At 39.4% G+C, this 22875-nt stretch overlaps 1 protein-coding gene and 1 long non-coding RNA gene across 2 annotated transcripts in view; one reads left to right on the plus strand and one right to left on the minus strand.

The window, feature by feature from the left end:
- The window catches only part of serpinh2 (serine (or cysteine) peptidase inhibitor, clade H, member 2), a 36539-nt gene extending 17268 nt beyond the window's left edge, over nucleotides 1-19271 (minus strand). Inside the window, exons 1-4 of the mRNA XM_007250149.4 lie at nucleotides 18984-19271; nucleotides 15769-16400; nucleotides 5549-5641; nucleotides 4240-4472 (exon numbers count right to left, since the gene is read on the minus strand). Coding sequence (XP_007250211.3) covers nucleotides 4240-4472; nucleotides 5549-5641; nucleotides 15769-16393 — 951 coding nt within the window. The 5' untranslated portion in view covers nucleotides 16394-16400; nucleotides 18984-19271. The remainder of the gene's footprint in view (nucleotides 1-4239; nucleotides 4473-5548; nucleotides 5642-15768; nucleotides 16401-18983) is intronic.
- Nucleotides 19272-20804: 1533 nt separating this feature from the next.
- Nucleotides 20805-22875, plus strand: part of LOC125803937 (uncharacterized) — a 53172-nt gene continuing 51101 nt past the window's right edge. The window contains exon 1 of the long non-coding RNA XR_007440426.1: nucleotides 20805-20984. This is a non-coding gene — a long non-coding RNA (uncharacterized LOC125803937). The remainder of the gene's footprint in view (nucleotides 20985-22875) is intronic.

Here is a 22875-nt window from a genome sequence, read left to right on the forward strand (position 1 = left end):
TCTCTTTTAGTGCTGGGGCATCACTTATGAAAACATCACAAGAGTGTCTGTGTGTGTGTGAGCGTGCACGAGGCTGTGTGTGTATGAAGCGATCCAAAAAAAAAAAGTCTTTCTGTCTGTAGTTTTTTTTTTCCTTAAAGATGGGCCTTGGTTCCCTATGGATGGCCTTTTTCTACTCGTGCGCTCATGTTAATGTCAGAGTCTTGTTCCTCAGACCAGGCCTGAGCACTTGAACATGGCAGCCAGGGCCCGCTGACATCTGATGCACCTTGTACTTCTCACCTTGAATTACGACGCCTAACGACACGCTGTCCTACACCAGGGATCTATTCAGCTCGGCTGGCGCTGAGGGAATAGCTTCACTCACTTTAATCTGTAACTGTCGTGTTGAGCTAACCTCTGTCCTCGTCACTCTGCTACTCCGCCCCCCAACCCTTCCACTCACACCCCCCCCCCCAGTCTTGTTAGCTTTTTCCAATCTTCTTTTACCTTTTATTTCTAAAATACAAGTGCATCTCTTCCTCTGTCATTCTACTACAAATGTTGTAAAAGATCATGTGATATCCACCTGAAGGAACCCTATGCAGAGTTAAAAATGTCCACACCCGTCACAGCCCTGCCTTATCTGCTTCATGCATGGCTGCTTATGTCCACCACTTTATCGTTCAGACACTACCTCTGTTCTGGCTCAAATAAGCCTGGATGACCCTCATCCACAAACTGGTGACTTTAGGGAGGTAAGCATGGGGGGCAACTGCCCCCCTTGTGCTACTATGGCTGACAAAACACAGCTAAAGTGCCCTCAGAAGTGGCAAAAATGAGACTAAACTCCCTACTGACTGCCCTGTACATGGTAAAAAATGACTAAGTCTTGCAATACATTATATACAAAATACATGATGTGCCTTCTAGTGCAAGAACATTTGATAATGTGTCCTAATTAGTGGCTAGTGTTTTAATTGCTCTCTATTGCGCCCCTACAGGATGCCATGATATATAGAGTTCTCCTACAGTTATATGTGAAGTGTAATGTGTAATAAAAGCCCTTCAAACAGTCTGAATCTGCCATTGAGCTGCAGTAAGGAAGCAAGGAGATGGGGCTAATGATCAGCACTGCTGCTGGGGTCTACTCTGCTGGAGAAGCCCTAGAAACTGTGCCCTCTGGGGCCAAAGGTAGAGGAGATATAGCATGGCTATAGACTGGCCCTGCAGAAGGGTCTACAGCTGATGGAGAGAAACGCACTGTCACTGATCTTCCATGCTGAAGAACCCTCAAAATGAACAGGAAGTAGCCGCCGACTGAGAGATTTATTCCCCACACGTGAACCCAGACTGGGAGCTTCCACACTGGATGCAGTGTCACAGTGCTGTGAGGTGAGCTTGAGAAATGGAGAACAGGGATTAGCTTTTGACCCCTGCTTTATTAATGTTGAAAAGGTCATAGGTGCGAGACCCCTCGAGGAGACTAAGGGCTTTAACGATGAAGACGAGAATGAAGAAACGGGCACAAAGGAACAAAGGGATAAAGAAAGAAAGGATGGCAATGTAGACAAAGAGAACAGAGATGCATGTAGTGAAGATAATGAGGAGAAAGCAAGAAAAAGCAACCAGGAGCCTGTGGAGGAGGCATCCACCAAAACAGTACAGAACAACATCTTGTCCATGTAGGACTCAAAGAGCGTGTGAGGGCAGACGGAAAGAAATTGAGGTAGAAGATGAAGAGTGATAAATGGAAAGAGGGAGACAGGGAATGAGTGGGAGGAATAGGTAGACCTAAGGCTGGAGATAGATGAGCTAAGGTCAGCCGAAGGGGGGAAGGAAGAAGAGGTGAATGGAAAGAGAGGTGACGGAGGAGAGGACAGGAGCGAAAGAAATGGAAAAGAAATGAGGGCCAGCAGAGGGAAAGTAGTAAGAATGTGGGGGAAGAAGAAGTTGATGATTTTCAGAGTGGGTTAAAGCTTCTTGAGGCTTTGCTACATCAAAATGACACGCAACTGTATAATGTTCTTAACAGTATAAAAAATAAAACAGTAAAAGGCTTAAGGGAAGATAAAAGTTAGTCTGAATGAGTCTGTGCAAGTTAGCTTTAGTCTTTAGATTTTTACTCAGCTGTCAGAGTCAGCAGTTTATAAAAAGGGAATTGAGTAGTGTGTGAGGGGTAAAGATTAAGTGTTTTGGCTTCCTGATCAAACTGAGCACAAAAAGTAATCAAAAAAGTTTCTAGTTCTTTTTGCTGTGTTTTTACTTTTCCTGCTTTAAATTGTTCAAACTTTTTCAACTATGACTGTACGAAGTTAAAGTGAGCTTCTTATTAGGCGGTTTCCTAATTTACCATATTTTTCGCACTATAGGGTGCACTTAAATACTTTAAATTTTTACTAAAATTAAGTGTGCCTTATAATCCGGTGCACATTATGTATTAATTCTAGCAGTCAGGTTGTAAGGAGTAGTAAAACCACTCCGCTGAAGTACAGCATTATAAAGGACTTTCAGTAAAGTTTCTCCAGCACTAAGGCTGGAGCAGTACTAACCGCACTAAGCGCTTAGCTCTTCCGCTGTTCAGAGGTAAGTACATCTGATTGTAGCCTGTGTGTAAATCGTATTAAAACCAGCTATTTGGGATGAACCGTTAGCTGATAGGGGCCTGGCTTACCAGAACACTTAGGGTTCCTTAGTGCAGCACTGTCCGGTGGCATTTACTAGCACTAAACGCTGCTAATGCTGCTGCTAACCGTGGCTAGTACTGTTGCTAACCACGATGTTGGAAATATTTCGGAAATCTAAGCTTAAATTGAAGCGCTTTGATGACGCAAATACACATTTTTTAGGGGAAAAATCTGTATAGATTAACATCGTGCTTATTTGATTTTGGAAGAGAATTACTGTTTTGTTTACTAGTGTCTAACATTTTATATAATGCTTCTGACAAATACAAAACCAAGGTTCATATTAGCCTACATACCCACATTTGTTGGACAGTGCAAAAAAGAGCCATTCACTCTTCTCTAAAGCCGCACCAGTCTTTGGTGTCAGAGCCCAGGCTTCTCCCTGGAGCAGGGCAGGTTGAGGTGGCCCTGGCTGGCCATCTGACCCAGTATGGCCTCTGCCTTCCAGGCCTTGAGCAGCTAGCTGTCCATGCCTTTGCCCAGGCTTTACTCAAGCCTGTGAGAGCACTGGGACAGAACTCATGGGTTCCAGGAGACCTGGCTGTGCTTACTCTCTATGGAAAGCAGTTCTGGGGTTCAGGGGCATGAGGGGAAAAAAGAGCTTTAATGAGGCGCTGGATCCACTGGCATGTAAGAGGAATGCAGTAAAGACAGCAACAAAAGCAGCTTTTTGCATTATCACTCAGCAACTGAGCCAAACCTTGAAGCAGGGAAGACACCAACCTATAAAGTCTTGCAGTCATAGATTCTAAAGCCATAGGTGCCAACTACAAGAATAAACACATTTGGCAGTTAAAAGGATGAATTAAAAAAAACATTTGTAAGCCCTGTCTAGGTATTTGGACAGGATTTGCTACTTTTATGAATATACACTTTTAAAACAAAAGAGAATTACCACACCTGTGGTTTTATAAAGGAATCATTTAAAATTGTTTGGAATAGAGATAATAAAGTGTAGATACGCATGCTGCAATAATTACATTATTTACATATTGTACAATATATGGACAGGACTTAAATAATTTTTGGAGGGCCCACAAATGTGAATGAGCTGGTCTGCCATAATTTATTTTAACCTAGTGGCTTTTTTAGGATATTTATAAATTATTATATTGCAATTACCTAAATGTTCTTAATAATTAAAAACATATATTTACTGTGATTAAAAAGTCATGTTTAAATTAATTATTTTGCATTAAATAATATTTATATCCCAATAAAATGATTATTGCAGTTAATTCTAGGACAAATATTGTCCAAACAAAAATAGCTTACTTAATGCAAAGGTCCTTTATTCATTTAAGATGTTCCAGTATGCTATGATTTTCTTAACTATTCATAAACCAGTACTTCTGTGGATACTATATACAATCTGAATTAATATAATTGATATAACCTAAATCTTTCCACCCTAGTATCCCTTAAGCTTGCATATATATATATATATATATATATATATATATATATATATATATATATATATATATATATAAATAATGGATGAAAATGAAAGATAGCATTATCCAAAATAAGTGTAAAACAAAGGTGTATTTCCGTGAAAGATGGCGATTACCTGTAGGCTGAGTGTGCTGCTGATATTGACCCGGGGCAGCGACAGTGCCATGCTCATGCTGCTTAGCTTCCCCATCCACGTCTCCAGCTGTTGCAGGGTCAGCAAGCGATCCACTCTGGCCAGACTCTCAACATGGAAGGGCAGAATCAGCAGCATGCTGGCCTTTCCACTCCAAAGGCCCAACTCTATCACCTGCACCATATTCTCCATGTCCTCATAGTGACGATACACACCTAGAGAAATAAATACAGGTGCAGTTAAAAATATTATTTACCCACCAAGCAATTTATTACACAAATACTGGCTAGGGTTTCCTTTGCTCCATTGTCTGATTTCTTTCTCAATTTAAAAAGATGGAAAGTGTACATGTGTGTGTCTGTGTGTGTGTGTGAATGCAGTTAATTCATATGCATATATGTAAATACTAGGGCATCTCAAAAAATAGAATATCATTAAAAAGTTTTATTTCAGTAATTAATGAGAAACTAATATATTATATAAATGTATTGCACACAGAGTGATCTAATTTAAGCATTTATTTATTTTATTTTTGATGATCATGGCTTAAAGCCAACACCCAAAAATCAGTATCTCAGAAAATTAGAATATTATATAATACCAATTGGTACTTTTGTCAGTGTGCCAAGTCCTGCTAAAAAATGAAATCCGCATCACCATAAAAGTTGTATAGTTATGTGGGCATGTCAAATCGTGTAATGATTGACAGTAGTGTCTCCCAGGCAATGTAAATGATCCAGCGGTGAGCAGTACTGCTGAAAGATGATAGAGATGTTCCACACAGCAGGCAGCACCAATCCTACATGTTTAAGCCATCTGATTTTGATTTCGCAGACAAAGAGCCCCCAAAGGAAAATAGACCACTTCACTTTCCTCTACCTCTTTCTGAATAGTGAGTCAAAAGTGCACAATCAAGAACAAGCTGTCTAATGGTAATTTCAGCAATTCTGTATTAGTTCTGATCCATTCTACAGCCGAATGTTCAAGAACTCATGCTTTCAACAGATGATGTCTATATTATACCATTATACAGATATAAAGGCCAATGTTAAAACTTTCAGAACATTCAGAAACCTATAGATATTTAGTATAGTAAATTATATACATTTTTAAATAAACTATATAATACTGACCTGATGCAAATACCAATTAATGTCACATTATGTTTGTTATTATATTTTATATTTCCAAATCCAAAACAGAATGGTAATACTTAAAAATAATAATTTATTTGTGTTGAGAGAAATTACCTAAGAGAACAAGCTAAAACTACAAAGAATATGTTAAGTACCTGCTCTGTGCATCATAGTCACTTTGGTGTACTTGGTCCCCAAAAAGGTTCGCAGGTCTTGATTTTCTGTCTCAAAGCTTCGGTCCCAAAGTCCTGGAGTAAAAGGTTAAATCCATTATTACAAACACAGCACAAGAAGAAGTGGTAAACACAGCCTCAGTAGTTAAACAAACATGAAACATAAACATAATGCACACGTACTCCATATTTTTTTATTAAATCAAATCATCTTTTATTAAAAAAGCACATCAATGTGACCTCTGCACAAATCTGGGCACAATTAGCACATCAGGCCTGAGGCATGCCACTAATTATAATAGGGAATGGGCAGCTGAAACAAACTTTCAAGTTCAAGTTTTATTAAATCTCTGATTCTGTACGGGTGTAAGAAAATATCAGTTTTAATTTCGCAATGTTTTGGTTGTCATATATTAAATCGGAACACTGGTATCGTGATAGGTATTGCTTGGCCAACTTCCTTCCAATACAGAGCCGTAGTGTGGACTGTTACTAAATGACAGTTCAGGGGAACTGTGGAGGTCAGCCCCTATACCAACTGTGAAGCATGTAGATGGATCTACAGTATCATGTACAACCCACAGATTGTAGCTGCCAGAAAAAGCATTTACAAATCGTTTTTTTTTTTTACTCCAATTCTGTAGGGTAGCCAAACCTTAGCACAGGCCACATTTATACTGTAAATGACAAACTAACAGAGCAGTACAATTTTGTGATTTACACTTGAGGCTGAATTTCCAAAACCGAAACTTTTTGCCCTGAACTACACACAGACATGTCAAATGTGATAACACATGTGACTAGTATTAAGCGCCATGTGACCTGTGGGATATGTGTTTGTGGGTCTCCTGCACTGAATGTGAATATGAATTCTGCAAGAACCTGTTCCCATCCCCTGAGGTAACATTTAATCATTAATTTACATACAGCTATCCCACAATGTTTGGCATGTCAGTGTATGTGCACATTAAAAATATAAATATATGTTGTATGTTCGCATACAATAAACGCAAAATATTCAGAGACACACACGGCTGTTCCACGAGAGCGTCAGCTAATCATGTTTTGTGCCACCAAATGAGGCCATCCTACATTACAACAAAGACAGCCTCCACTATGGACTTGACAGATTAGATCCTATTAGGCTGAAATCATACAGAGCTACATTAGGGACACAGTGACAGAGAGAGGGGAGAGAGATGAAAGGAAGACAAGGCAATAGAGAAGAGCGAGAAAAAGGGGGCTGCTCACACGAGGGAGGGGAGGCACAGGACGTATTATTGCAGTCCATTAAACCCATTACGTTCTATAACAAAGATGGGATTCGATAAAGAGACTATTAGCAGAATTATAGTCACATATGCTTTTTTTCTCCAGAGTCTTTTCTCCTTGCTGAATTAGCAGCAGAAAATTGTGCCAGCGACAGTGTGTGTGTGTTTGCGCGGCGCGGACAGACCGACAGAAAGAGAGAAAGAAAGAGAGGGAGGCAGAAGAAATATCCAATATTACTATAATGGGATGACAGCTTCACACAATGCGAGGTTACAATATTTCACCCCATTATTGTGACCCACTACATCAAATCCACTCTGGTCCGCTTATGGGGTTAGAGGAGACAGTCTTCATTATCAGTCAGCGGCTGCTATAATTCAGTGTGAAGTCTGTCTCCTTTATGTAGACGCGAGGGTGATTTACGGGCCGACGCTGACTGGGTCTATATGATGCAGTCAGTCACTGCAGATCTTTAACTCCCCATTACTTTGCAGCTAAGTGCTACTTCACCACCCATTTCCCTCATTACAGCTTTTTATTATACAGTAGCTGGTGTTGTGCTGAATAATAATGAAAGCCCTATACTTAAATTTGGCTTTAATGGTATATACTTTGAAATGGGAAATCCACCCAGCTGCAGTTTGCTATCTTAAATGTTTGCGGTATGTTTCGGTCCGTGATGTTGGATAAGAGTCTGTCTGTAAACCTTTAAACACATTGTTTTCTATTATTTAATAAAAAAAAAAAAAAAAAAAAAACATATAAAAATATCAGCCGGGGCCTGATGAACACAGAAACTATTTTAAATGATCTAAAATTCTAATAATCATGCGTACTGTCTGATCTATGACTAAAATGATAATTCTTCTTGTATTGCTGGGATCAAAGCATGTTTTTTTTTTCTGATCATTATACTGCTTTCCATTTACCTTGAGAAGTTGGATGTCAGAGTTGGGAATTATGTATATTAATGTGTATATTTAGATAATTTACACTACTTCAAAACATGTTTCCCAAGATAACCCATTACTGTCCTTTATTTTACTAATTCTTTTCTAATTGTTACCAACACTCAATTTAGTGAATTAAAATGTATGCATTGGAAGAGCATTGAATATTGAGTGGAACCTTAACATTTGATTTTTAGACTGAACTTTAGGTTTATGTTCATTAGTTCCCATTTTTGCATTATTTTCCCAAAACTGGAGTGGGTGATTTAAAGGTGAGCAACGGAAGTGTCTTGCAAATTTTTTTGCCTTGTATTGTATGGAACACGTACCACTGTTGCAGAGAACACAGCCACACTGCTATACAACTAAATCCTGGGGGGCTTTATACCCCTCTGGCGCACATCTGCCACTGGAGATGTAAGCCTGTAAGCTCAATAAGCTCAGTTTATCTGTTGTGGAGACTATTTTATTGGCAATTTTCTACAGGGGTGAAAGAATCTAAAGTATCTGGAAGTATCATTCTTTAGAAGTGGTGTCCACAAACATTTGGACATACTGTGTAGTGTATGTCTGAGACTCATCCTCCTCAGAGCCTAATCAAAATGGCCCCAAACAAGCGATGTTTGGATGGAATTCTCCTTCAAACAAAGGGGCTTTATTGGGTAAATTTGATATGAGTTGCTCTATAGCTAGTCATTATGAGAAACACCTGACCCTGCAGGGGGGGAGCTATATACTCATTTGTCGGACGTGTGCCAAGCAAAGCATACAGCCCAGTGGCATGCGAGGCACTTCTCTGAGGCTTGTGAACACAAGTGAAGGCGCGCTCCTCAGTTTCACTGATTATAGTGGGGATGAAACCTGATCGCTCTAAAGTACAAAACACGAGCGCTGGTATCTGCCTGTTATTAAGGGCTAGCAAAGCTTCTTGGAACAGAAAGCATTAAGGGGGAATTCTCCCATGCGAGTGCCTAAAATGCCATGCAAGGTTTCGCCACCACAGTCTTGGCTGCCGATCAGAAGAGAAGATTGAGCCCGGATCTCTATCTGGGTCCGTGTCCGTGCAAGTCGCATCTAACGCTGAAGAGAAAGAGAGAGAGAGAGAGAGAGAGAGAGAGAGAGACGCTGCAACCACAGAGAGAGACATGCAGTATCTCTTCCATTAATTACACTACACAAAAAACAATGCCACCATTGTGCAGGTCCACATCTCCATTCCACTCCCACACCCTCTTTAAATAATAACCCAAAGACCTGACCACAAACGATGCACAGGGAGAAAAATAAAGGCCTAAATTAGGTAAGCCACTTTTCCTCTTCTCTCATCAACTCTGTGATTACGGAACAGTGCGCTGCTCTGGGAGGTGCTATTATTACGGCTTACATGGGCGTGCACTTGTTGTGGGTTTTTTGCCTCCGTTATTGTGTTTCGTGTGTGGGTGTCTATTGGCAGAAGTGATGATTTCTTTCCTCTTTGCTGTTTGTTTGTGGCACAAGAGAAACAAAGGCTGAATTAATTAACGGCTGGGGATAGGCACTCTGCCTGAGTAAGACCGCCGCTGTCCTTCTGTCTGTCCACCCCCGGCCCCTCCCTTTCCACCATTCTGTCTTCGAGTACTCTCTTAACAGTACAGAGGCAGTGTAAAAGATCAGCATATGGAGGATGGAGTGGGATAATTAGCAGAAGAGGAGAGGAAACGGAGACAAAACAGTCAAAAAGAGGCTGAGAGTAGCGCAGGCCCTACCACTCTCTAGTGCTTTTCTTCTGGGGCTTCACAGCGTAGTTAAGTAATGTTCCTTTTACAGACCTGATTCACTGATTCAACTGATAAAGGTGCTGGGGGGGTGATAATTATTTGGTGAGCCTGGTGAAAAAAAAAACACCAACCCAAAATGCTGTGACCTTCAAGGACCCCTTTTGAGGATAAGGAGAGTGCCTCAGAGAGGAATAAAAAAAGAAAGAAAGCATAGAAAGAAGTAAACAGACAAAACCAAGACTGTGTACAGAAAGAGGGCAGTCTTTTTATTATAAAAAAGAATAAAAGAAAAGAAAGAAAGAGGAAGAAGAAGAGAAAGAGCACAAAAGATGGTTCTGGTGTTTCAGCAAGACAAGACGAAGAGAACAAGAAAGGTCATGCTGAGACAGATGAGGTGAAGCACTAAAAGAATCCAATGGGTGTGTCTCAAATGGCTACCTACTCCTTAAGCAGTGCACTACATGGGTCCTGAAATAATGGCATAGTCGCAGCCCGTAAAAGTGCACTATACTAAATGCCCCAATTTAGGGAGCCATTTGGGATTTACACAATGTCACAAAAAGCACTCTTGAATTGCACAAAGTCCGGCCTTCCCTAGCCAGAGCTCATCCATAGTCATTAGGGATGCATCAAACCCACTTTTTCTCTCTCTCTCTACACCGATTTCAGTACCTGAACCCAGAATACAGGCTGATGCAGAGTAGCAACCCAATACCAGTGCTCTGGTTTTCTTCTTCCCTTTAAAATCGGTCAAATATTTACTGTGTTTAACGGCTTGCAATCAGTCTTCTATGCATCATGTTCCTATACACTTAACGGAGATAGGACAAACATGGAGAATTCTGGGCATTCTGTTCATTCTAATATCTTATGCATTGAATTTCTCAACCTCAAAAGCTTGTAATGCAAACCAGCAGCACCAACCAACAATCCACTCACTCCACCCAGTTCATATCATTCCTCACAGCTCCAATCTCATTAGCTAGAAACTGGTATTAACATCTGTCTCAAGTGATCGGATCACAAGTGGACAGCTCCATGAATTGCCTTTCACATTTTAAATGGCATTTCCATCTGTTTCAAATGTGCCTCCAGTGACCACTTTCGATCAGACTTTGTGACTGGAGGAAGGATGCTGCTTATTTACCATGTCAGTTCCTCACAGTATTTATCTGCTGTTGCAGATACTTAAGGTGCCAGAGCACTAGAGGCTGATGGAGGACCAGAAACACTAGGAATTTCAGAAAGAGTAGAAATGGCCCAATATTCACTACATTGTGTGTCAGTCTGACAAGGTATGTCTTAATAAAAATTTCTTTCAATGGCCCACAACTGTAAAAACACACAGACGTTGGTACCGCAGCAGTGCTTCCCTCATTCTTAGAGCAGTGCTTTGTGGACAGCAGTTAGCTTTTAGCCTTTTTAGCCTCGCTTCCATATTCTCCCAAAGCAGCTGCTGCAATCATCCTTGACAGGCTTTTGCCAGTGGGATTGGGTGCTAGTGGGCATCTGCCAAATAACATGAATGCAACTGCAGTAGAATTGTTACTGAAAATAGTCTACCCTGGACATTTTTTGAGTTACATACTATGACCCAGACTCCATTAAATGTGTCCATTAAATTAAATTATTTAAATCTGATATTTTTGGCTAATGTGATACAGATCTGTTTTTTCCCCAATCATTTAAGATTCAAGTTTCTTAAGTTAATGTGGTTCTAGATCTGATACATTATCTAAAATCTGGGTGTGCAACATGAATATAAAAGCTTAAACTTCATGTGTCCTTTTGCCAGGTAATGTGAGGGAACCTGTTCCTGAAACAGCAAACACACATCAGAATTTAGTACAGTGCTGAAAACAACAGCACTAACAGAAATTCACATTTTAATCACTTTAGCTTAAAAATGTGAACATGTGAACTAGGTGATGACAAACAAATGCATAAATGTAACATTATGCTCATGTGTGCTGTTTCAGGGACAGATTCATTTACACACAGATGCAAATTGCTTACATTTATGAATGTAAACCAACAAGACTGCATGTGGGAAAATTGCATCTGGGCAAAAAATTGAAATCAATTAATTAGGACTGTAATGTGAATGTAGTCTCAGGGCATTTTCACACCCGCAATATTTGGTCCGGTTAAAACAGACTCCGGTTTGTTTGTACCCTTAGTGGGGTTCAATTAAGCAGCAGTAAAAAAAACCACTAATCGCACTTGGGTGTGGATCAAAACAAACGGACCAAGAACAGCTAGTGCAGGTGGTCCGGTCCCAAACTTTGGAGTGGTGAGAACGTGATCTGGTCTTAATCCAACCCAGATATCAAATATACTTATTTTATTTAAGCTAAAATGCTGATAGGATGCAGTTTTGATCTGATATATTACCCAGATAACATTAATTACCACAGCAATGGACAAACACTGTGTTCCATGCGGTTTACATGCACAGTCTGTGCTGCGTTCACTAATCGCAGCTGCGCAATTCCGTTTACCACGTGTTCATCTGCACATCCAAACACTGTATTTATGTGCAGCTTTTCAGTATTCTGTGTTAAGCAGCTTTACACTGCACAGATATACAGGCTGGAATACAGAATCTTCTAGCTATATTTATTTTCTTGCTCCCACACCAGACAGCTCTTACCAATCAGAGGAGACAATGTGCTTGTGTGGTTTATACGCACGCATTTTGGTGCATTTAGGGAGCGTTTAGGGAGAAAACGCTCCAAGTAAACAAACTCATCAACTGATTCAGACCAGAGAAACCAACTACAAGTGTGAAAATGGCCTTAGAAAGTGGATCAGCCAGATCTGGCATGAAAGTCACATTTATCTGTGAATCATCAGCCATGATTAAAAATACCACAAGACAGATCTGCCACACTTTACAGATGTGAGAAGCAGTGCATGTACATAAATGAATTACTATTGGACCCTGCAGCAGTAGGATCATTTACTGCAGCTAAATTATAAATCCAAACTCTTGAAGTCAATTTTCATAATCTCATTCATGCGGCCTAATCTACAGTCTAATCTCATTTGTATATTTCAGCACTAAATTAACAGGACCAACCAACTCCTGCTGTACGTGAAGGAAAGAAATATATTATAATTTCATAATTAAGCTGCAACATGAGACAAAAGAAATTAATTAGATTGCTTATCAATCCACAGTCAATCATAACTTATTTTCCGTTGCACGTTCTAATGAAAAGACAATCTCACCTCACACCCTCCTCCTAGAGTTTAAAACGGCATCAAAAGTACTGCCAATGTTATCAAGACAAAGAAACTGGCGAGTAAGAGGTATGAAGGTAAAAAAGTAATGCTCGTTATGGGTGGTTGTAAGACGGCTCTTAAGTATGCACAGTTGGAGACAAGAGTTCACAGCACATACTGGCGAAAAAGTTCTTAAAATATGGAGAATAAATTAATCCAGCAAAAATTGAATAAGCTTGCTATACCTGTTCTTCATGAGAAGCTCATTTATGGTAAGTATAAAACAGCAAATCGGACAAAAAATGGTATAAGAAGTTTCTTACATTTATTTAGACTTTTATCCCAGATGTCTCCAAGCACAAAGATGTTGATGCCACTACTGTACATGGTGAACATCAGGCTTCAAATTAATGTTTTAAGAGGCATTTGTAAATGTTACTCCACATTGTAGTGCCTGATAAATGTTTGCTAAAGTAATCCTTTGTGATTCTATCAGCTATTGTTATGTGTTGGTTCTTGAAGCAGTGCCATCTGAGGGATCAGCGATTACAGTGTTAATTTAGCTTAACACACTGGAATTCCTTGAATTATATAGATAGATAGACAGACAGACACTTTATTGATCCCAGAGGGAAATTCTGGAAAGAGAAAAATCATGGAAATTATGCACTTACGTACAGGCAGAAATGTACAAACCATATTCAATATTTTTTTGTGTGGATACTACTTATGTATCAAACTGTAAAACAATTGTTGATGTAATTTTTAAACTTAAGCCCTATCCAGACGGGATTAGTTTCTCAGGGGGACGTCGGAGAAAAATATTTCACACTTCCACTCATTGATAAAACTGTTGCATCCGGACTGCAACTGAAAAAAACAGGAGGACCAGTAAATGTTTTGGCTTTCTTGGTCACATGACATTGCGATCAGTAGCTCCTCCATTTCCACTCGCTGTTATTTTACGTGGATCTTCAAGAAAGCACGTGCCCAAAGTGTAATTACGGTGTGTAGCAGTGTACAAATAGATATTTTATTTAAAAAGAGGTGACGAAACTACCAGGGGAACCACAGAGTTCCGCGACAGTAGGTAATTCAGCCTGTAATTCTGAGAAAAACAGTGCTGGCTTGAAATGCAGGAATGGATATATCAAAAAAATCTAATAAAGTTGGCCAGACAAAACATTTATTTTATAGTGCCAAAAAAAATGTAAGAAACACTGCTTTATTTATTTATTTACTCTTTTCCATTTTCCATACTGCTTCAATACTACATTTACACCATTTTGCAAAAGGTTTTCAACAGACACTGTGGACCTGTCACCTTAGATATACATTTAAAATGCCTTAATGTGAAATAAGTACCATAAAATGCTGAGTAACATTTAAAGTTATATGATGCGGTAAATAGGTGACTCTGCAAGCTGCCCAAAACACATATACTGAGACTAAAGCTGATGTCTAGCGAGGGCCGAAAGCAATCCTGCTCACCATGTGCAGATATGAGGTGTTCACTGGGGGGAAAGGGATCTCGACACTTGTTACTAAATTATTCAGGATGACACATCACCCCCCATAGGAAGATAAATAAGCTCTCCATGATAGACTGGAGAATCATTAGTTATCAACTGTGCAGACTAGCTGAGGGAATACACTCACACACAGGCACAGAGGCATAGGGCACAAACAGATACACGCACAAAAATAAAGCCTAAACGTTTGCATGCGCGCACAATGAAACATGCACACAAAGGCTTTCTATCACATGTATGAACATGTGCACAGAGCTAGAGCCAGTCCAAACACAGACTTGCACATTCACACCAAAAAATCACAAGTGCTGCAGAATTACTTGTGACAGAATTAACCTGTAGCACATTTGGCTCGACTGGAGTTCATTTAGAACTAGTGATTTTAGTGGGTACACAGTTTAATCAGCCCCGCACAACACATACTCCCTGAGACGCAATTCTGCAACAGCTAATCAAATCTGAAAGGAACAGAGCAGACGTGCGCTTGTTTGTAGTCCATTCATCAAGCGACAGCGCACGATCAATCTACATCTAGTGTCATCATGAGCACAATCTGTACTGGACCAATTTCCAACACTCACTCGCATAAGGATACAGCTAACTGCGTTATCCGTTCATCTTATTCTGGACAGTGCAACACAGATGCAACGACCCTGTCCCTGTTTCTGATCCTGTGCCAATAATTGTCCAGTGGACATAAAACCAATACATATTGTATTTTGTGCATTATGAGGCACACCAGATTATAAGGCACACTATCAATGAACTTCTTTTTTAAAACATAAGGTGCACCATATTATAAGGTACATTTAGGCAACATTAGTAAGGAACAGGGGTGTCGCCATGTTTTCCTTCTAATTCTGCAGGTCTCGCTGCCAAAGAGGGGGTTTGTAAGGCTAAGTTAAGTTAAGCTAATTCACAAAACTTTAATTCTTTAAAAAAAAAGTTTTCTTTCGAAGTCAAACGAGCGCTAGATGTTAATCTACACAGATTTCTCTTCTGAAAACTGTTTATTTGGGTGAGTAAAGCGCTTCTGTTAATTTACAGTAAGCTTAGATTCCCGAATTTCTGCAGCACTACATTAGCATTAGAAGCTAACTCACTTCTGAACAGCAAAAAAGCTAGCACTTAGCTTTATTGGGGGTTAGCCAGTGATGCTACTGCAGTTCCAGCAGTGCTAGTTGGGGTTGGGTGCAGTGCTACATGCCATTAAAACTCACCTCTGAATGGTAAAAGAGCTAGCACTTAGCGTGGTTAGCGGCTAATGCTAATGCTACTCCAGCCCCGGTTCTGGAGACACTAAACCTCTCTACAACATAATCAATAAATTATTTTTTTATACTGCCTTCCACTTAAATTAAAGAGTTTTAAAATGAAAAGGGTTATTTTTTTAAATAGTGTTTTAAATTTAATAGGCCATCAAAAACCATACACATTTATACAGGCCCACCTGTCTGTCTTACCTTTAAAGTGCAGTGCATTAGCCAGGATCACAGCACCGTCTTTGGCATCTGGTCCTTCCTTCAACAGCGACCCCTCCAGTCCTCCCATTCCACCTTTAGCCCAAGAGCGGAGCTTCTCCATATCTGCCTCTTTACCCCCTGCTCCCAGAGCCACATGGCCCAGCCCAAACTGGGCCTGGAGCTCCTCCAGGAGGCTCTTCTCCAGTGTGGGAACCTGTTTGGAGAAGAGAGCTGAGGAGCCATGCAGAGTGTAGCTGGTTCCATTCCCCTCACGCATGGATTTCAGTGTGTCGGATAAAGCTTCCTCAGTTTTCTTCTCTACTTTGGCATTCTTCAGGAGCTCCTGGAGCTGTTCAGCTGTGGTTCCTTTGGCTGTGCGGCTTAAAGCGCTCAGGGAGCTGGCAAGCAGGGCAGGGGAGATGAGAGTGTTAGTGTTGGAGCCTTCTTTCCTCAGGGCCCGATAGAGCTGCAGCCCCAAGGACCAGCTGGGGTGCCCAAAGGAGGAACTGGCCTGCTGAGGCTGTGGGGGTTCACCTGTGGCTGGAGGTGCCTTGGAGCTAGAGGAGCCGACCCCCACGATCAGCAGATTTAACAGTGATAGATACAAAACAGCAGCCGACAGCATGGCAGAGCTGAGGAGAGAAAAATAATGCATGTTCACACCAAGACATTAAGAAGGATTTCAGCGATGTTTCAACAATTCTGCATAATTCAATCGTTAAGATGTAAACAAAGTCATTTAGAGTGACGTGGTGTTACTCAAAAGAGTCAGAAGTGATTTTGTCTCGGATGCAGTGGATATGGGGAAAAAGAAAAGAAAAAAAATTGAAAGTCTCTAAAAGCTAGATCACATCATGGTTCTATAATATTTTTAAAATTACATTTTGGTCTAAAACCAAAAATGTATAAAGTAACACCAGCCAGTACAATCTAAAATCAATACATCATGTCAATTTGACTTGATTTTGAGTAATCCCTTATTTAGCTTCCATTATGCAGACATTACTGTTTACGATTACGATTACTGTTTTCACACCTGCTCAATCAAACCACACTAAAGTTACAAACGGACCAGAGTTCGTTTTAACCGGACCAAATAGTGCTGGTGTGAAAACGCCCTTAATGAGATAGCAATATGTAAATTGATCATAAAATGTTACCTACAGGGATGGCTTGGTAATGACCAAACCTGTATAAGCTGTGAGGTGTAATCTTGTGAGTGAGATATGAATTGATATGAGTCCAAGCGTAGGCTGACAGTGGGTGTCAGATGGATGGGGCATTCCATTTTTGAAGCTGGGTAGGCATTTAACACTCTCTATCTACAGTGTCAATTTGCCCCATAAGCTTATCCCACAGGTCAGTGGTGTGTTCTATAGGTTCCACAGGATCTGGCAAATGTCATGGTACCCGTCCAATTATCTTCTAGGCATGTCAGTGTACTTAAATGACAGATTTTTACATTCACAGCTATTTTACAATCATCTTTTTTTTTTTACATGTACATTTTACAGTACATAAAATGGCTGTTATGACCCCTGGTTCTCATCAACACTGTAAAACAATCCTCCACAATAAAACATCCCACCAAACCACTCTGACAAACTTTATCCCTTGTATATTTTGTACAATTGTTTCATGAAGTTAGAAACATTTAATTTGCAAACACCGATACAGATACACTATATAGACAAAAGTATTGGGACACCTGCACATTATTATTATTTTCTTTTTTTTTTTTTACCAAAATGAAGGGCATTTAACTTATTTTACTTTTCTCTAGTGTCCAGGAAATACTTTCTATTAGAATTTTCCACTCCTCCTCAGCTTAATGCTGGGAGGCTTTATACCCCTCTAGCCCACCTGGCATAAGGAAAACAACATGTTGCTAATAGTTTTATATGTTATAACATGCCAAAAATGTCTGACAGCCAGTATAAAGTGCCAAAAAAAAATCAAAACAATAATAATAAATAACCATTTTAATCCTCTTTTTATGGGCCTGTAATAACAACAGACAACAAACCAAATTTTGGGTTATTACACCATACCTTATTTTGTATGCATTTATTTGTTGATTTATTTTTAATATAATATATATCTGTATGTTTATATTATTATGATAATTTTGTTGTAAACTTGCAAGACCTCACAAGATTTAAAAAATGATATGTTTCCTCCCAATAAATATATTTCATGCCATAGAGGGTTAATATTTAAGTGCTTTATAGAAGAATGCAATTTCATTATTATGCAATTACACATTTCTAAAATGAAAATATATTGTTTATTGTAAGGGTTTTTTGGGGAAGTGTACAGCTCTGGAAAAAAAAATAAGACCACTTAAAATGATAGTTTCTTTGATTTTACCAAATTGAAAAACTCTGAAATATAATCAAGAGGAACATGAATGATCACAAGCCATCAAAGCAATCTGAACTGCTTGACTTTTTGCACCAGGAGTATAGTTATCCAAAGGCAGTGTGTAAGACTGGTGGAAGAAAACATGTCAAGATACATGAAAACTATGATTAAAAAACAGGGCTATTCCAACAAATATTGATTTCTGAACTTCTAAAACTTTATGAAGTTTGAAAGCTCTGCATCTTTTTTTTATTTCAGCCATTTCTCATTTTCTGCAAATAAATGCTGTAAATGAAAATATTTTTATTTTGAATTTGGGAGAAATGCTGCAATGTTTATTTTACTCAAACATATACCTATAAATATCAAAATCAGAGAAACTGATTCAGAAACTGAAGTGGTCTCTTATTTTGTTCCAGTGCTGTAGCATCCAAAAAACTGTTATCATTACAGGTCTAATAAAAAGACAGCAAAGTTTATTTTGTATTTTATAGCACTCTACTTGACTATGCAGACACTAGTTTTGAAGTTATTTTAGGTTTTGGGCTTCTTTTCCTGTTCAGACGTGCAGCTGAGCTCGTCCTTTCCTATTAGCATGCATCAATTCAACCCTTTTCTCGCAAAAACACACACTTTTCTACCCAATTAGCAAATAAAACGGCCGTTTACATAAACCACCCAACACCAAAAGATGTCCAAGAGCCCATGAAAGTTAAGAGGAGCGGAAAAGCGATGGAGTTTCTCTCCCTCAGGCCTTTGATCGAGCTCTCTGAGCGGTATCCAGCAGACAGCTTCTCTCGCACAGCTGTGTGGTCTTACTGATGTGCAGCGGGAGGAAAGAGGCGCTTTACCGTTAATCAATTACAGTCCTCCTCTGTCCTCAGACTCCTCCGGGAAACACGGAGAGCACCGGCGGAATACACGGCACGCAGGGAAGGAAGCAGGCAGAGAGGCAGGCAGGCAGGGATCCCAACGTGGCAGAGGAAGTGAGTTTTTTCCTGCTAACTTTTTCCTGTAATCCAGATCCAGTCTGCTGCTGTTCCAGTCCGGGAATTTTTGCTCCTTCCCGAAATTTCTAACATTCCAGCCCCTAGCTGAGCAGACGGACCATGGTGCAGACCGCCCGCGCTGTCTGACTGCAGGGCTGCCGGGGGGTCGAGGGGCAGGGTAACCTAGCTACCGGTAACTAGCTAAGCTAGTTAGCTAACTGCTAAAAACACAACAGTGCTAGTAACAGTAACTTAACAGCTACATATACCAGAACAGAGGTTCTCAAACATTTTAGACCAGGTACCACCAATTGACCAAACTAAAACCTCCAAGTAAGTTACCACCTAGAAGCTATTTCACAAGAACACATGTAAGTTACCACACACATACTGATACACAAAAAGCTAGATTCACTCATTTAACGTTACATGGCATTTCTTTTGCCAATTGATGATGTTATGTAATAACAAAAGTTTGGGAGAAGGACCACGCCCGAACTCTACGTTCTAACTCCACCCCGTATCAATCAACCGTCCTATAAATACCTCCCCTAACTAACTACCTCTCGTGACGAAAACTTCGCAACCCACCTCCTCCCCAACAACCCCCTTTTTCTACTCTTCCACTTCTCATTAAATAAAAAGGGGGGGATATAACTGCACGCTTCTTCAGCACGCAGTTCAGAACTCCAGCCCAAATTTCCCCGAGTTCCCTCCCCTTTTTTCTTCCTCCTTTTCTACTTCTATAAGGCGTGGTCCGCACTTAGCAAATTTTTTTTTTTTTTTCGTTTTGTGGAGCTTGCCAGCTTTTGCACTCTGTAATTTAGTTTGTATGGTAAATTGTTCTGGTTAATACTGTATTCTTACTAAGACATATAAGCAGCATTTAGACAGAGGAAAACAACACGAGTGACAAACAGTAAACTACATTGTTTAATAACGTAATTAAGGGTACCAGCTTGGGATTCATTGATTGCCACCCGTTCCATAGTTTGAGAAACACTAGAAACACTGTACCAGAATATAATAGATACTCCACTTAACTGTCAGTGGTTCTCAAACTTCTAAAACAATGTAACATCAATACTAGGATTGCCACCTTTCAGAAGTAAAAATATGCATATACAAATTTAAGGATTCAAACAGGCAAATTCAAATTTAAAATATAAATGTTAAATGTTATGTTAGATGTTGATAAATAAATGGTTTACATGTTTTTTTTATATATAAATTGTATATTTACAGTGAAGGAAATAATTATTTGATCCCTTGCTGATTTTGTAATTTTTCCCACTGACAAAGACATGAACAGTCTAAATTTTTAACTGATTTTAACAGTGAGAGATAGAATATCAATAATAAAATTCAGAAAATCAAATAGTATAAATTAAATAAATGTATTTGCATTTTGCAGAGAGAAATAAGTATTTGATCCCCTACAGACCAGTTAGGTGCCCCTATTTAACTATATGCTGTTATTTAACTTTTATCACTTTAATTTAAAAGATGAGGAGAATTTTGCTTGCACCACAGTTCCATTTAACTTATATCCACTACCTTTTACATAAGAGGAGCTGGTAAGTTAGCTAGTTAACTAATAAATAAATATTTAGAGCTTCTCATTATCGTGTGTTTTATAAAGTTTTTGAAAATTACTGAAATGGTTTTGTTTTACACTATGAAGTCCAATGGAGCTGTGTCTGTTGTTGAAAGTTAAATTTAGCACATTCAACAAAATACTCAAACATCTACTCTTGCTATTTTACAGAGGATAAAACAACATCAGAACATCCTAATCTAGAGAAACTCTCAGCACCTGACCTCGTCTGCTTCACCCCAGAGCTTCAGAACCACAACAGAATGGTAAGAGCAGACGTATGAACGTTGGAGTGGATGTGTTAAATATAGGTCTTTCAACCACAGACGCAGCTCCTCTTCTGTGGAAGGCAGTGGATATAAGTTACCTAGCTTAGTTATAGAGCTAGCTTCACACAGCACTCCTATCTTTTTGTTTGTTGTGTGAAAGCTGGTTAGGTATGCTAGTGTAAACAGCTGTAAATAAAACTATGGCCGGATATTCTAACACAAATACAGAAGAAACCAACTTTTGAAAGTGGGCGTGGTAGAATAAGGAGGATATGATAAATAGCCCTAACACAAGAAAAGAAAAACGAAAGTTAGATGACTGAAACATAAACATGGGCTATTTTAATGAAATTAGTATGATGGTGATGTGTTCTTTCTCCAAGGCATGTTCTCTTCTATAAAAGTGTATACAGTGTTTTGAATTTTATGTATCTCTCGCCACAAGAATTGGTCTGTTACCTGCACAAAGTGTGTGTAAGCCACGCCCATGCCGTAGGGTATAAGAACTCTGCAGATTTTGTATTATTTGTTTTAAACTAAATGGCAAATATTCCAAAAAAAAAGCTGTTTCTTTTTGGGTTGTAGGACAAATGAGATTGAACACTACCTTTTTAAAGTTTTACTGGATTCCAAGACCTAAAACGAAGCCAAAGACAGTTGATTTAAAGTTATCAACAGACAGAAGGGCTCCTATCGATCTCTGTCAGTCATGTGAGTTTACTATGCGGAACTTCTTCAAAGCGCCAATGTCGAAGGTATTGTTACTGTGAGCTGTGCAGTGAAAGTAGCATAAACCGACCTACTATAATCTTCTAAGCACTGAAAGCAATAAAAGTGGAGAAACAGAAACAATGTGATGAGATATGACCTGAAACAAGCAGAGCAAGGATTCCAGGGATTTTCTTTGGATTAATTGTCATCTGATCCATACTGCCTGACTTCAACCAGCTGGAATGCCATTTCTGCTGCATCCAGCTTCTGTTTACACACATAGACACTTCAAAAACTGAGCTATAAAACCAACAGATATTTCAAGGGTGTAGAATCTTTTTCCATTTCAGCTGAAAGACCGAAACAAAACAGTCCGGCTCCTAACAGCAAATGTAAGATAGCTGTAGTCAAGGAAACGTGTGCTTAGTACAGCATACTTTATGTTTACATTTTCATTACATTTACCTTACATTAAACCCAAGATTTCCCTAATATATTACTCACCAGACTGTATATACAATGTATAATACAATGACAATAGTTTTTTAATAACACAGAAATAATTTAGCATCCATGTCTGTGTGTGCAAAAAGACAACTTGTGTCTGATAGGTCGAAAAGTGAATTAATTCTGAGAATTTGTTTTTAAAATGGTATGTATTTCTTTAACATGTTTCTTATCTTAAACTGTCGGTGACCTTCCATGATGGCTTTACATCAAGATACTGTCGCCTACTGCATCTACTGATGGATAAAATACATTTTTATAACCATTGGTATGTTAATATGTGACTATTAAGTGTTGCTGTAATTCTCCTGCCGTCCTGTGGAGCAAATAGTCAGAAAGGTCCAATAATCAAATCAGTCACACACACAGTTATTGCCTGTTCGACACAGCAGGACAACGGAACAGTGCACAGTAAAATAGTGTATTTTTATGTTACTAGCCTCCACCACTGCTAAACAATAAACCAGTTGTTTACGAGGCAGCAGGCTTTGTGCCAGCGCTATGCCACTTCAGTTCTGCGGCAACTTGTTACGGGGGGATTTGGTTCACATTTTTCCACTAAGTGGAAAGATATGAATCATTCGCCAGTGCAACAGCCGTGTTTTTCATTTAGAGTCTGTCTCCTCTCAGACTGAGGTAAATGGCCATGCAGTTCCTGCAGTGACCGAGT

Source organism: Astyanax mexicanus, chromosome 8 (assembly GCF_023375975.1).
Source record: "Astyanax mexicanus isolate ESR-SI-001 chromosome 8, AstMex3_surface, whole genome shotgun sequence".
NCBI lineage: Eukaryota > Metazoa > Chordata > Actinopteri > Characiformes > Acestrorhamphidae > Astyanax > Astyanax mexicanus.